At 43.8% G+C, this 16,271-nt stretch overlaps 1 protein-coding gene across 1 annotated transcript in view; it reads left to right on the forward strand.

Annotated features, from left to right (window-relative positions):
- Positions 1-16,271, forward strand: part of SPATA21 (spermatogenesis associated 21) — a 40,479-nt gene that overhangs the window by 18,159 nt on the left and 6,049 nt on the right. The window contains exons 9-10 of the mRNA XM_052653781.1: positions 1,742-1,813; positions 1,933-2,050. Of these exons, the coding sequence (XP_052509741.1) occupies positions 1,742-1,813; positions 1,933-2,050 (190 nt within the window). The remainder of the gene's footprint in view (positions 1-1,741; positions 1,814-1,932; positions 2,051-16,271) is intronic.

Raw genomic sequence — 16,271 nt, forward strand, 5'->3', positions numbered from 1 at the left:
CTCCTCTGTGACAAGCGGATTAGAGTATCAGCGCCTGCCGCTCCCCACACCCCCCACCCCAAGGAGGACTTTAAGGATTAGAGACCATTCGTTAATTTGTCAAGCGGTTGAGAGGACTGGCATCTGGTCCCATAGCTCCATGGCAAATAGAAGAGGGAAAAGTGGAAGCAGTGACAGATTTTATTTTCTTGGGCTCCAAAATCACTGTGGACAGTGACTGCAGCCATGAAATTAAAAGATGCTTGCTCCTTTAAAAGAAGGAAAGCTAGGACAAACCTAGACCGCATATTAAAAAGCAGAGACATCACTTTGCCAACAAAGTGATGTCTAGTCAAAGCTATGGTTTTTCCAGTAGTCATGTATGGATGTCAGAGTTGGACTATAAAGAAGACTGAGTGCCAAAGAACTGACGCTTTCAAACTGTGGTGCTGGAAAAGACTCTTGAGAGTCCCTGGGACTACAGTGAGATCAAACTCGTCCATCCTAAAGGAAATCAACCCTGAATATTCGTTGGAAGGACTGAAGCTGAAGCTCCAATACTTTGGCCACCTGATGTGAAGAGCTGGCTCATTGAGAAAGACCCCGATGCTGGGAAAGATTGAAGGGAGGAGAAGCGGATGACAGAGGATGAGATGGTTGGATGGCATCACTGACTCAATGGACCTAAATTTGAGTAAATTTCAGGATATAGTGAAGGACAAAGGAGACTCGTGTGCTGCAGTCCATGGGGTTGCAAAGAGCTGGACACAACTTAGCGACTGAACAATAATAACAAAGCTGAGAGAGCATTTCCCAAGCACCTCTTTGTTTTAAGCCCTGAGGACACAATACAGAATAAAACACCCAGTGCCTGTCTACCAGAGCTTCTGTGAAACCCCAGGTCTTATGAGTGTGTGGCTGAAGTACAAGTGTCTTATGAGAATGTTCAACTGGGACTCTGACCTACACTGGTCTGACTTCCCTCAGGAAGTGGTGGTCAAAGGAAGCATTAAGGGAAAGAGTTGGAGGGAATTCACTGGTGGTCCAGCGGTGAGGGCTTGGCACTTTTACTTCCGGGGGCAGAGTTCAGTCTGTGGTTGCAGAACTAAGATCCTGCAAGCTGCATCGCATGGCCACAAGAAACAAAAACAAATAAATGAAGAGTTAGCGTGTGGTGGAGAGAATTCTGAGATGAGAGCGCAGCACGTACAAAGGCCCGGAGTGGGGGAGGAGGGCCCCCGGTGGGAGCAGGTTAGTGCTAGGGGAGCTTGGTACCTGGTGAGGCTGCAGACAGCTGACAGGCAAGCCTAGCAGGACTTTGAAGGCCACAGTGGGAACACTGTAGGTAAAGATACGTGCTCATGCAAGACTAACAGACTGTAATAAGAGTTGCTGACATTTGTTGAGCATGTTTGTGTGCATGGCCCTATTCTAAGCACATTGCCTCCATTTCTCTCCCTTGAGAAAGGCGTTATGGGAAAACTAAGGCTTAGTGGGGCTAAGAGACTTTGGCAGTGTCACAGAGATAGTGAGTGACATGAACTCAGATTGCTGCTTCTAGAACCTTCTGGGAGCCTCTAACCCAGGAGATTTTAATTTTTTTCCTTCTACTTCCCTATGTGTCCTGCACTTTCTACATCGACTATGTGTTACTTTTATAATCAACTCCAACAAGTAAATGCTAATAGCCTTGCCTGGGTTGCAGTGTCCGAGCCTGCTCTGGAAGGCCCCTGCCCACTCTGTATTCTTCTGGCCCCCACAGGAGATGGTCACGTGAACTTCAAAGACTTCTTGACTGTGATGACAGACACCAGGCGCTTCTTCTGCTCTGTAGGTGAGCAGGGGAGAGCCCAGGGCACTCAGAGCTGGGGTGGGGGGGGCAGGTGGCTAGTAGGGGGCTTGGGCATCCCGGGGTGTCAAATGGTAATGGCAGCCACCATCCCATGTCTCCAGAACAGAATGCCCTGATGGACATGGCTCCTTCAAACCCCCACACTCTGTTCTTTGAGATCCTGTCCCTGCTGGTGGAGATGCTGGCCTTACCTGAAGGAGCTTTAGAAGAGATCACCAGGTGAGTAGGTCTGGTGGTTGTGTGTGGAGGACTGTAGGCACAAAAATAGCACCTAGCCTTTTGGCAGTGGAGGATTTTGGATAGTTAGGACTCTTAGTTGCAAGCAAAACACACATAAAACTGGCTTATGCTAAAGGGGAATGTACTGGCTCACGTCACTGCTCAGGGCTTCAGGAATGGCTGGATCCAGGAGACCAGCTGATACCATTCAGGCTTTATCTCTCCTGCTTATCTCTGCATTGGCTTCAAGCTCAGCTAGGCTCTTCCCACAGTGAGAAGGATGGCAACTGGAGGCCCTTACTCATTACCCTCCTTGTTTTGCAACCTCAGCAGCAAGAGGAATACCTTCTTGCAGTACACATATAGCAATCCCAGAAAGAAAATGTGACAGAGCCTGTTTGGGCTAGACAACAAGAGATGGAAGCCTCCCCACATTTCCAGAATGGGCTGGTGGATGGTCTTTCTCATCTAAGAAACAGATGGCTGTGTACCAAAAAATGACATGAACACTTGATGGGTAGAAGCAAAGGGTTGCTCTTGCAGTGCACAGAGGCTTGTCTCTGTTGTTGAGAAAATTGGATAATTTTTTCCTACCACAGACCAGGCCTTTTCTGCAGGGGCCAGAAGAGGGGGAATGATTACATGTGTTTCAGCAACACCAACTTAGCAAACCCCAGAGACAAGCGATCTGTCTTCTTTCCAGCATCTCTAAATCACTAAACATATACAGCCTGAAGATGGCAAATGTATAATTTGAAAAGCAATAAAACAAATTCCCATGTATCCATTTCTTCAGTTTAAAAATAGGTAATTTCCAATCATCTTGAAGCCCCTGAGTGCCCTACCCTAACCACAGAGTACTTTCTCTCGTAACAAGAACCAACCCTTATTCATTGCTTTTTGTTTTAAAATCTCACTGCTTATTTTTCCCCGTCATTCATTGAAAATTTCAAATGTATGGCAAAGTTAAAAGAATTTTACAGTTAACAGTTAGATACCCACCGCCTAGATTCTACTGTTACCATTCTGCCATTCTTTTACCTATCCATCCCTCTATTCTTCAATCTGTATTATTTTTTATTTCATTTTATAGTAAATTATAGTCATTTCCCTCTAAATACGTCAGTATTTTGGGCTGGGGAAAAAGTTTGCTGGGTTTTTCATAACATCTTACAGAAAAACTTGAACATACTTTTTGGCCAACCCAATATATATCATCAGCTAATGATCAATATTTGCATAGAGCTTCCCCACCCCTATCTTTTGAGATTCATATAATGTACATTTGGTGAAATGCACAGATCTTAAGTGTATCATTTAGTGAATCTCAACAAATTCCCACACCCCAGCAACCTGAGCCCCTGTCAAATTATACAAAATTTTACTATCATTCCAGAAACTGCCCTCATGAGCTTTCCCAGCTGGTCCCTGAAACTACACTTCTTTTAATTTTTTTCCGTCACAGATTGGTTTTGTCTGTCTTACAACTTCATATAAATGGAAACATACAGAGTACAGTCTTTAGTGTCCAGCTCCCTTCACTCAGCATAATGCCTTTCCCCCCAAACTTTAACATTAAAAAAAAAATCTTATTTATTTATTTGGCTGTGTCAGCTCTTAGTTGCAGCAAGTGGGATCTTTTGTTGCAGCGTGCCAGCTCCATAGTTGCAGCACAGCCTGACTGTGCGTGTGTGTGTGCTCAGTTGCTTCAGTCGTGTCCAACTCGCTGTGACCGTATGGACTGTAGCTGCCTACTCCTCTGCCCCTGGGATTCTCCAGGCAAGAATACTGGAGTGGGGTGCCATGCCCTCCTCCAGGAGATTTCCCAACCCCGAGATCAAACCCATGTCTCCTGTACTGCAGGTGGATTCTTTATACCCACTGAGCAACCTGGGAAGCCCATGACTATATCACAATATAACCTATTTGATCAGCAAATGGACATTAGGTCTATGTTCAGTTTCCAGCCATGGTAGAAACAGTGTGACTGTTTTGTATCTGTCTCCTGGGATACCTGAGCAAGAGTTTCTTCAGAGCTGTAGTTCTGAAACTTTTTGATCTAGGAAATCTGTTATTATTTTTTATATCTGAATTTAAGACTGAGAGATCTAAAAAATAAATATCTATTTAACAAAGATAAGCTATGTGATATTCTAGAGAAGACAGGGATCAAGACCATCCCTAAGAAAAAGAAATGCAAAAAGGGAAACTGGCTGTTTGAGGAGTCCTTACAAATAGCTGTGAAAAGAAGAGAAGCGAAAAAGAAAGGAGAAAGGGAAAGATATATCCATTTGAATGCAGAATTCCGAAGAATAGCAAGGAGAGATAAGAAAGCCTTCCCCAGTGATCAATGCAATGAAATAGAGGAAAACAATAGAATGGAAAAGACGAGAGATCTCTTCAAGAAAATTAGAGATACCAAGGGAACATTTCATGCAAAGATGGGCACAATAAAGGGCAGAAATGGTATGGACCTAACAGAAGCAGAAGATATTAAGAAGAGGTGGCAAGAATACACAGAACTATACAAAAAAGATCTTCATGACCCAGATAACCACAATGGTGTGATCACTCACCTAGAGCCAGACATTCTGGAATGTGAAGTCAAGTGGGCCTTAGGAAGCATCACTATGAACAAAGCTAGTGGAGGTGATGGAGTTCCAGTTGAGCTATTTCAATCCTAAAAGATGATGCTATGAAAGTGCTGCACTCAATATGTCAGCAAATTTGGAAAACTCAGCAGTGGCCACAGGACTGGAAAAGGTCAGTGTTCATTCCAATCCCAAAGAAAGGCAATGCCAAAGAATGCTCAAACTACCACACAGTTGTACTCATCTCACATGCTAGTAAAGTAATGCTCACAATTCTCCAAGCCAGGCTTTAGCAATACGTGACCTGTGAACTTCCTGATGTTCAAGCTGGTTTTAGAAAAGGCAGACGAACCAGAGATCAAATTGTCAACATCTGCTGGATCATTGAAAAAGCAAGAGAGTTCCAGAAAAACATCTATTTCTGCTTTGTTGACTATGCCAAAGCCCTTGACTGTGAGGAATATAATAAACTGTGGAAAATTCTTAAAGAGATGGGAATACCAGACCACCTGACCTGCCTCTTGAGAAACCTGTATGCAGGTCAGAAAGCAAGTTAGAACTGGACATGGAACAATAGACTGGTTCCAAATAGGAAAAGGAGTACGTCAAGGCTGTATATTGTCACCCTGCTTATTTAACTTATATGCAGAGTACATCATGAGACGTGCCGGACTGGATGAAGCACAAGCTGGAATCAAGATTGCTGGGAGAAATATCAATAACCTCAGATATGCAGATGACACCACCCTTATGGCAGAAAGTGAAGAACTAAAAGGCCTCTTGATGAAAGAAGAGAGTGATAAAGTTGGCTTAAAACTCAACATTCAGAAAACTAAGATCATGGCATCTGGTCCCATCACTTCATGGCAAATAGATGGGGAAACAGTGGCTGACTTTATTTTGGGGGGCTGCAAAATCACTGCAGATGGTGATTGCAGCCATGAAATTAAAAGACGCTTACTCCTTGGAAGAAAAGTTATGACCAACCTAGACAGCATATTAAAAAGCAGAGACATTACTTTGTCAACAAAGGTCCGTCTAGTCAAGGCTATGGTTTTTCCAGTGGTCATGTATGGATGCAAAGTTGGACTGTGAAGAAAGCTGAGCACCGAAGAATTGATGCTTTTGAATTGTGGTGTTGGAGAAGTCTCTTAGTCCCTTGGACTGCAAGGAGATCCAACCAGTCCATCCTAAAGGAGATCAGTCCTGGGTGTTCATTGGAAGGACTGATGTTGATGCTGAAACTGCAATACTTTGGCCACCTGATGTGAAGAGCTGATTCATTGGAAAAGACCCTGATGCTGGGAAAGACTGAGGGCAGAAGGAGAAGGGGATGACAGAGGATGAGATGGTTGGATGGCATCACTGACACAATGGACATGAGTTTGAGTGAACTCCAGGAGTTGATGATGGACAGGGAGGCCTGGTGTGCTGCGGCTCATGGGGTCGCAAAGAGTCAGACACGACTGAGCGACTGAACTGAACTGAACTGAACCCCATTACATGTTAATCAAAAACATTTTAAATAAAAAATAACAGTACTTTCCAAAACAAACAAAAAAGTTAATGAGAAGAATGTCATTGCTTTACAGTATCGAGAATCTCTTCAGCATCTGGAGTAAAAGAAGTTGGCTGGATTTTCTTATCTGCTTCTGCATTCAATCTGTTGCAATCTGTTTTTTCAGTTGAAGAATATGAAGAAATAAGTCATCACACAAATATGTAATTGGAAAAAGCATTTAATAGTTCTTTCATTTAATAGCCACATATCATGGATTTTTTTTTTTTAACTTTTTGGAGCAAGCATTTAATGAGGAACATTTCTTTGAAAACAAAAGAGAAACAGAGGTTAATGGGAACAAATTGTGAACTCAGTTTTTGAGTCCAGAGGGCAGTTAGTTTCGAGGATTCTTGAGTGAGGGACTTCCCTGGCAGTCCAGTGGCTGAGACTGTACCCCACTGCAGCGGGCACGAGTTCAATCCCTGATTGTGGGAACTGGGATCCTGTGAGCCCTGAGGCTCAGCCAAAAAAAAAGGAGGCTCTCTAGGGGTTCTTAGGAATTTTCTGGCTTGCAGTTCAAATGTCTTTGGTGATGGCACTGGGTGTTCCGGTGAACTAACAGCAGCAAGCATTCAGGTTTTTATACATAATCTGTTGTGAGCTTTTCCTTTTGAAGTTTAAGTTGCTTTATCTTGCAGGGCACTGGGGGAAGGGCAGTCCTAGTTTTTAGTGATGCCAGCTCAGGAAGGTGGGAGGAAGACAAGCTTACAGACACGATATGCCAAGTGGCAGGAGGCAGTTTATACAGAGGACAAAAGGCTCAAAGTGAGTGAACTGTCCTGTGACCGACAAGGGTGTGACAGCTTTTGTTGAAACATAGAATGTTTCTCTCCACAATAATGCCAATTTTTTCAAAGAAAATCAAAGTATGACCAATTTGTTTGGGAAAATAAGTCTAGTCTCATTAAGCATGGCTAAATTATTTTAAAATTGATTTATTATTTTGTTATTTAAGTGTAGTTGATTTATAATGTTGTGTTAGTTTCAGCAAAATGGTTCATACATATATATTTTATAATTTATATTATATATAATTATTGGGACTATATATCATCATATATAATACATATATATTAGGTGCTGGGATTGGGTTCTTTTACTGTGGAAGCCCAGGTTCGATCCATGGTCAGCAAAACATCCTGTATGCTGCACAGCACAGCCAAAATACAAAAGTATATATATATATATTTAAAAAGAAATCACAGGAGCAAAGAACATTCAGTTCAGTTTAGTTGCTCAGTCGTGTCCAACTCTTTGCCACCCCAGGACTGCAGCACTCCAGGCTTCCCTGTCCATCACGAACTCCTGGAGCTCACTCAATTTCATGTCCACCGAGTCCGAAATGCCATCCAAACATCTTATCTTCTGTCCTCCCGCCTTCAATCTTTCCAAGCATCAGGGTCTTTTCTAGTGAGTCAGTTCTTCGCATCAGGTGGCCAAAGTATTGCAGTTTCAGCTGCAGCATCAGTCCTTCTAATGAATATTCAGGGTTGATTTACTTTAGGATGGACTGGTTGGATCTCCTTGCAGTCCAAGGGACTCTCAAGAGTCTTCTCCAACACCACAGTTCAAAAGCATCACTTCTTCGGTGCTCAGCTTTCTTTATAGTCCAACTCTCACATCCATACAAGACTATTGGAAAAACCATAGCTTTGACTAGATGGACCTTTGTTGGCAAAGTGATGTCTCTGCTTTTTAATATGCTGTCTAGGTTGGTCATAGCTTTTCTTCCAAGGAGCAAACGTCTTAATTTCATGGCTATGGTCACCATCTGCAGTGATTTTGGAGCCCAAGAAAATAAAGTCTGTCACTGTTTCCACTGTTTCCCCGTCTGTTTGCCATGAAGTGATAGGATCAGATGCCATGATCTTAGTTTTCTGAATATTGAATTTTAAGCCAACTTTTTCACTCTCCTCTTTCACTTTCATCACGAGGCTCTTTAGTTCTTCACTTTCTGCCATAAGAGTGGTGTTAATCTGCATATCTGAGGTTATTGATATTTCTCCCAGCAATCTTGATTCCAGCTTGTGCTTCATCCAGCCCAGTGTTTCTCATGATGTACTCTACATATAAGTTAAATAAGCAGGGTGACAATATATAGCCTTGACACACTCCTTTCCTGATTTGGAACCAGTCTGTTGTTCCATGTCCAGTTCTAACTGTTGGTTCTTAACATGCATACAGATTTCTCAGGAGGCAGGTGAGGTGGTCTGGTAGTCCCATGTCTTTAAGAATTTTGCACAGTTCGTTGTGATCCACAGTCAAAGGCTTTGGCACAGTCTATAAAGCAGAAACAGATGTTTTTCTGGAACTATTTTGCTTTTTCGATGATCCCGTGGATGTTGACAATTTGATCTCTGGTTCGTCTGCCTTTTCTAAAATCAGCTTGAACATCTGGAAGTTCACAGTTCATATACTGTTAAAGCCTGGCCTGGAGAATTTTGAGCATTACTTTGCTAGCGTGTGAGATGAGTGCAATTGTGCAGTAGTTTGAACATTCTTTGGCATTGTCTTTCTTTGGGATTGGAAGGAAAACTGACTTTGCCAGTCCTGTGGCCACTGCTGAGTTTTCCAAATTTGCTGACATATTGAGTGTAGCACTTCACAGCATCATCTTTTAGGATTTGAAATAGCTCCACTGGAATTCCATCACCTCCACTAGCTTTGTTCATAGTGATGCTTCCTAAGGCCCACTGGACTTCGCATTCCATGATGTCTGGCTCTAGGTGAGTGATCACACCATTGTGATTATCTGGGTCATGAAGATCTTTTTTGTACAGTTCTCCTGTGTATTCTTGCCACCTCTTCTTAATATCTTCTGCTTCTGTTAGGTCGATACCATTTCTGTCCTTTATTGAGCCCATCTTTGCATGAAATGTTCCCTTGGTATCTCTAATTTTCTTGAAGAGATCTCTCGTCTTTCCCATTCTGTTGTTTTCCTCTATTTCTTTGCATTGATCACTGAGGAAGGCTTTCTTATGGTTCCTTGGTATGATTTGGAACTCTGCGTTCAGACGGGTATTTCCTTTTCTCCTTTGTCTTTAGCTCCTCTTCTTTTCTCAGCTCTTTGTAAGGCCTCCCCAGACAGCCATTTTGCCTTTTTGCATTTCTTTTTCTTGGGGACCGTCTTGATCCCTGCCTCCTGGACAGGGTCACGAACCTCTGTCCATAGCTCCTCAGGCGCTCTGTCAGATCTAACCCCTTGAATCTATTTGTCACTTCCACTGTATGATTGTGAGGGATTCGATTTAGGTCTCCCCTGCATGGTCTAGTGGCCGACGCTCTATGGCGAGGAGCACAGGAACTGCAGCATGTCGCTCTCTTCTGGTTTTCTTTAGACTTGCCGTCATGGCTGACATACATCGAGCAATGCACTTTAATTATACATTTTGTTCTTGGATTGAGTTCATGCCATTATAATGGTAAACATCTGGTAGAGATAACACGTGCTTGTTTGACTAGTCTCAGCTTTATAGAGGTTTGTTTTTTTTTTTTCTTTCCTTAAGCTAATTAAATACAGCTCTCTTACAAGCTAATTTTTAGCAATACCGTCTGGAGTAGAAAAACATTACATGCATATTATATATATATGTATATATACATGGGGTCGCAAAGAGTCAGACATGCCTGAGCGACTGAACGACGACGATATATACATATGCATATGTGAACATACAGACAGGTGCCAAGACAGGTCTCAAGGCTTTCATCTGAAGCCTTAGTTATGAGGTAGGTACAGTAATATGAAGTTTACTAGTCTATAAAAAAAATAGTTGGATCCAAATTATATTTCTGGCAGATGGAACAAGTTAACGTCAGTTGCCCAGAAGGCTAAAGCTTGTTGCTAATTTTTGCGGAGAAGTGCTTTAAGACTTTTGGTTCCACGTGCCCCTCCTAAGTTTTGTTCTCTTTCCAGTGTCCTGATCTTGCACAGTGTCTGAAAGTGGCTTGAGACAATAAGGAGGTTTGGGGACTGGTAAGACTGGCTTGGAATTACTCCTAGAGGCACGTTGGTGTTTTTTTAAAGAGTTACTTTACAAGACAAGGACAGTTTCTTTTAATTCTCAAAGAATTGGGTTGCCGCTTGCATGATATCAAGAAGGGTGACCTACCCATCCAGTACATTATCTTGGATTTGTTTCTTTATATCAAGGAGAAGACTTTTCCTTCCAGTCTCCAGATGGAAATTGCAAGACTCCTCTGTGTTCTAGATTTAGAGCTGTGTGGCTTTGGAATATTTTAATAAATCATCCCACAAAGGCTTCAGAATTTTTTTTTCCCCTCTGAGTACAATAGTTTTATTTTAGCTTAGGAAACAGTCTCTGAATATCAGGCCAACTTCTAACCATATAATCCCTTTAAAAAAATCACTTCAACATCTTATCAGATTTCAGCTGGTACAAGCAGTAAATTTTACTGGCAGTACCAAACTTTTTTGTATTTTTCTTGTAAAACCAAAGGCATACCTGTTTCAAGTGACTCAAAACCAAAACTAATGAGCTTTTTATGACTTAACCACAAATGCAAGAGGCATCTTCAAAGAGGGTGCAAAACATACAGCCGTGCCAAGATCCAGAGTCACCTCCAAGACAGCTAAAAGAAAGCCTTAAATAACCTCCTCATCTCGTGAACTGTCGATGGTCCCTAGGATACTAGCCATAAACGGAGTGTGACCCACATTCTGTGAGGACATCTGCGTATTCTCAGGGCTGCCAGGCTGACAACTGGCCACCTACAGACACAGACCGGCCCGACAACCTGCATGCCCGGGCATGCAGATGGCCAAGAACTCAGGACAGAAAATGAGAAAAAGGGGAAAGCAATAGCTGTCCCTGGGAGTGGCACTCAGTCGTGACTGACTCTGGTGATCCTGTGGACTAACTCCCACTCGACTCCTCTGTCCATGGAATTTCCCAGGGAAGAATACCGACGTGGGCTGTCATCTCCTTCTCCAGGGGCTCTTCCCAACCCAGGGATGGAACACATGCCTCCTGCACTGCTGGCAGATTCTTTACTGTCTAAGCCACCAGAGAAGGCCATGCCTGGGACGGAAAGGATCAGTGACCAGGGGGTACCCAAAACCAAACTCGCAAGAGTCTCATGCCAAATAACTAATTCTTAAATTTTTTCCCCTGCTGATCTGAATTTGGAAAGGAAGGAACAAGAGGGAATGATTACCTTCCTCTCTTGGTGAGCCTTCCCTGGTGGCTCAGTTGGTAAAGAGTCCCCCAGCAAGGAGGACCTCCCCCAGGAGGCCACCTGCAATTGCTGACCCCGGGGTCTGATCCCCGGGTCAGGAAGAAGGAAATGGCAACATGCTCCAGTATTGCCTGGGAAATCCCATGGATAGAGGAGCCTGGCAGGCTGTAGTCCATGGGGGTGCAAGAGTTGGACACAACTTAGCGTCTAAGGCGAGCACTTGACCGGGCACTACAGACAGAGACCCAGGAGGCTGATGTGGTAGGAGATGCTGCCGTTGGCCGGTTTAGTCAGCACCCAGGATCTCTCAGGGGCAGCCCTCCTTTCCCCCCGCCCCGGAGGAGGGTGTCCCAGACAGTGCTAACTCATCCTTGTTATAAACATGTGGGAGCTGAAGTTTTCCCCGTCCTGTTAGGATTTTCAGCTGGGACTGACATAACACAGCAGAAGAGCATAAAACGTATTTACATGTACAAAAGAAGAAAAACGCTCACAAGAAAAATGGAGACCCAAAGAAGTGACCAGGCCTAAGTGCCTATATACTAGCTTGAACAAAGAGTAGTCACTGTAGAAAAGTAACTAAGTGACGTGGTGGCGATGGTCTAGTCGCTAAGCCGTGTCCAACTCTTGCGACCTGATGGATGTAGCCCACTAGGCTCCTGTGTGCACCGGACCTCATACGGGCAGGCTGAAGGAAAACACCGCTTAACTGGACACGGTTCTCTTGGCCTCTGCGCCTCATCTCCTGTGATAAGAATGCTTCTTCCTCCTACCATAGAGAAGGTACCTCTCACATGGCACTTTTATCTCCTGCTTTTAGAAAGAAGAAGGAAGGTCAGTGTACCCCTCTTGCATCTACAGTTTATCAAGTGCTTTTAATTCAAAAGAAGCAGTATGGGAGTTCCCTGGGGGTCCAGTAGTTAGGACTTGGTGTTTTCACTGTAGTGGCCTGGGTTCGATCCCTTGTTAGGGAACTAAGATCCTTCAAGCCTTGTGACAGAGCCAACAAAAAACACCTACAAAACCAAAATAACCAATATCCCAAAGTGGCACATTGTGGGGGCGGCAGGTTCTGAAGCTCAAAAGTAAAAGCGAATGAGCAGTGCAGCCCACAACTCAACGGTGCACATGCTTTCCCTCAAGACAACCACAGTGTGCAGCGGCAGGGCTTCTAAAGGCGCTTACAGGCGCCTCCCTGGCGGCCCAGTGGCTGAGGCGCCTTGTTTCCAGTGCAGGCGGCCTGGGCTCGCCCCTGGTCGAGCCACATGCTGCAGCGAAGACCTATCGCCCGAATGCATACATATTTTCTTACAAAGAATATTTATAGAGGGACTTCCTGGTGGTCCAGTGACTGAAACGCCACACTCCTAACGCAGGAGCCCAGGTTCGACCCCTGGTCGGGGAGTTAGATCCCGCACGCAGAGACTAAGAGTTTGCGTGCTGCACTTGTCGCAACTGAAAAGATCCCAAATGCTGCAACTGAGCATCCTGCGTGCGTGTGTGCTGTTACTTCAGTCATCTCTGACTGTTTGTGGCCCGATGCGCTGTGGCCAGCCAGGCTCCTCTGTCCATGGGGTTCTCCAGGAACACTGGAGTGGGTTGCCATGCCCGCCTCCAGGGGGTCTTCCAGACCCAGGGATCAAACCCATGTCTCTTATGTCTCCTGCAGTGGCAGACGGGTTCTTCACCACTGGTGTGCTGCAACTAAGACCACTAGTGCAGCCAAGAAAAAAGAATATTTATGGAATAATAAAGCGTTCAGTACTCAAGAGTCAAGGTGTAATACAATTAATAATTTTCATTTTCACCAAGGATTTTTCTTTTTTTACTCAGTGTATTTTAAATCAGAAATCATTTTTATTTCTTTTTTAAAAATTATTTATTGATTTGGCTATGCCAGATTTTAGTTGCACCATGCAGAATCTTCTGGTTACAGCATGTGAGCTCTGGCCTGGCACCGAAGAATACAGTGACTCTGAGAGGAGTTTGGTGCCGCTTCCTTGATTTATGCTAAGGTGGTTTTACCCCCCATTGTTTTGTAGCATCAGTGCACATGTCAACACAAAACACCAAATACCAAGAGAGTGAGAAGACAGGACACAGACTGAGAGAAAATATTTTCAAAACATATCTAATAAAAAGTTATCTAAAATTTACAAAGCAGTTTTTAAATGAAATAACAGGGAATCAAACAACTTGGTTAAGAAATAGGCAAAAGATTTGAATAGACACCTCACCAAAGAAGATGCATGGATGATCAACAAGCATATGAAAAGATGTTCGACATCATGTGTCATTAGGGAATTTCAAATTAAAACAACGAGATACTCCTGTACACCTGTTAGAATGGTGGAAGTCCCAGACACTGACAGTCTTCACGTGTGGGCAAGGATGTGGGGTCTAAGGAAGCCTTGTTTCATTTCTGGTGGGAATGCAGAATGGTACTGCCACTTTGGAAGACAGTTTGGTGGTTTCTCACTAAACCGAACAAACTCTCACATGATGCAGCAATCGTGCCCCTTGGTGTTCATCCCAATAAACTGAAAATTCAGTCCACACACAAACTTGCACACAGATGTGTATAGCAGTTGTATTCATAATTGCCAAAACTTGGAGGCAACCAAGGTGTCCTTCAGTAGGTGAATGGATGAATTAGCTGTGCTGCATCTACGCAGTAGAATTTGTTGTTTTTCAGTCACTAAGTTAAGAGGAGAGTGAAAACACTGGCTTAAAACTCAGCATTCAAAAAACTAAGATCATGGCAATCCGGTCCCATCACTTCATGGCAAATAGATAGGGAAACAATGGAAACAGTGACAGACTTTATTTTCTTGGGCTCCAAAATCACTGCAGATGGTGACTGCAGCCATGATATTAAAAGATGCTTGCTCCTTGGAAGAAAAGCTATGACCAACCTAGACAGCATATTGAAAAGCAGAGACATCACTTTGCCAACAGAGGTCTGTCTAGTCAAAGCTATTGTTTTTCCAGTAGTCTTGTATGGATGTGAGAGTTGGTCTATAAAGAAAGCTGAGCACCCAAAAATTAATGCTCTTGAACTGTGATGTTGGAGAAGACTCTTGAGAGTCTCTTGGACTGCAAGGAGATCCAGCCAGTCAATTGTAAAGGAGATCAGTCCTGGGTGTTCATTGGAAGGACTGATGCTGAAGCTGAAACTGCAATACTTCAGCCACCTGATGCGAAGGACTGACTCATTAGAAAAGACCCTGATGCTGGGAGGGACTGAGGGCAGGAGGAGAGGCGGGCAGCAGAGCACGAGATGGCTGGCTGGCATCAGTGGCTCGATGCACACGGATCTGAGCAAGCTCCGGGAGTTGGTGGCGGACAGGGAAGCCTGGCAGTCCACGGGGTCGCAGAGTCGGACACGACTGAGCGACTGAACCGAAGTGAGAGAAACTGATCTGAAAAAGCTACATACTTTTTAATTCCAACTACATGACATTCTGGAAAAGACAAAACAGTGACAGTAAAAAGGGAGTGCTGACGGGTGAGGGGAGATGGGCGAGGTGGAGCAGACTCTTTAGAGCAATCTCTTTCTGCTTTGTAAATAAGTTCACTTGTATCACTCTTTTCTAGATCCCACATGTAAGTGATTACCATATGGTATCTGTCTTTCTCTGGCTATACCTCACTGTGATAATCTCTAGGTTCATCAATGTTGCTGCAAAAGGCGTTATTTCATTCTTTTATGATTAATGCTCCACTTTATATTTTATCTTCTGTATCCATTCATCTTTTGATGGACATTTAGGTTGCTTCCATGTCTTGGCCATTGCAAATAGTGCTGCTGTGAACCCTGGGGTACATGTATCTTTTTCAATTAGTTTTCATCTTTTCCAGATACATGCCCAGGAGTGGGATTGCTAGGTCATATGGCAACTCTACTTTTCATTTGAAGAACGTCCACACTGTTGTTCGTGGTGGCTGTGCCAGTACACATCCCCACCAATAGCATAAGTGGACCCTTTTTCTCCACACCCTCTCCAGACTTCCTCTTTCTTCTTGAGTATTTTTGGCATTTATGTCTATATGGTGTAGATGCACTACAATGTATTGGTTATTGATTTTTGTCTACTGACTTCCTGTTATGGTGAGAATTTAGCTGTCTGATACAACTATCCCCTCAGCTCCTCCCCGTTCCAATATATTATCATTTTTTAACTAAATATTTGCAGTTTCTAATATTATGGCTATGCAGTTATTCATAGCTGAGCATTTATACTACTGATTTAATTTTCTTTCTTGTTTTATTTTCCCAAAGTCAACAATTGCCTTTCTCAGAAATATTAATTTTGGGGCAGTGCTGGGTCTTCGTTGCTGCATGCAGGCTTTCTCCAGTTGTGGCGAGCAGGGCTGAGTGGCGGGGGCAGGAGGCTGTTCTTTGCTGCGGCGCATGAGCCTCGTTCCGGCGGCCTCTCTGGTTGTGGAGCGCAGGCTCTAGGCACGTGGGCTCCGGTAGTTGCGGTGCCTGGGCTTAGTTGCCCCGTAGCATGCGGGATCTTCTAGACCAGGGATTGAACTGGTCCTTCACACTGTAAGGCATCATTCCCTGGACAAGCAGGGAAGCCCTGACTTCTTTTTTCCTTTGTGTTCATTGATAATTCTTGCACCTTCCTAAAACTTCTGTTTCTTGGCAGCATTCTCTAAATAACTCCATTCTTCTGAGTTTTGGATTGATTTCCTTTTAGGCCTGTGACAGAGCTGTCGTCTTGGGAGTCTGTAGTCATCTAGAAATTCTTCCTTCCTTCCTTCCGACGGGAATTCTGGCTACTGGATCGTGTCTTACCTTTTCTTGGTTTGCTTACTCTTTCTTGGTTTGATTTGCTTAAAAAAAAAATTATGGAAGCAT

Source organism: Budorcas taxicolor, chromosome 2 (genome assembly GCF_023091745.1).
Source record: "Budorcas taxicolor isolate Tak-1 chromosome 2, Takin1.1, whole genome shotgun sequence".
Taxonomy (NCBI): domain Eukaryota; kingdom Metazoa; phylum Chordata; class Mammalia; order Artiodactyla; family Bovidae; genus Budorcas; species Budorcas taxicolor.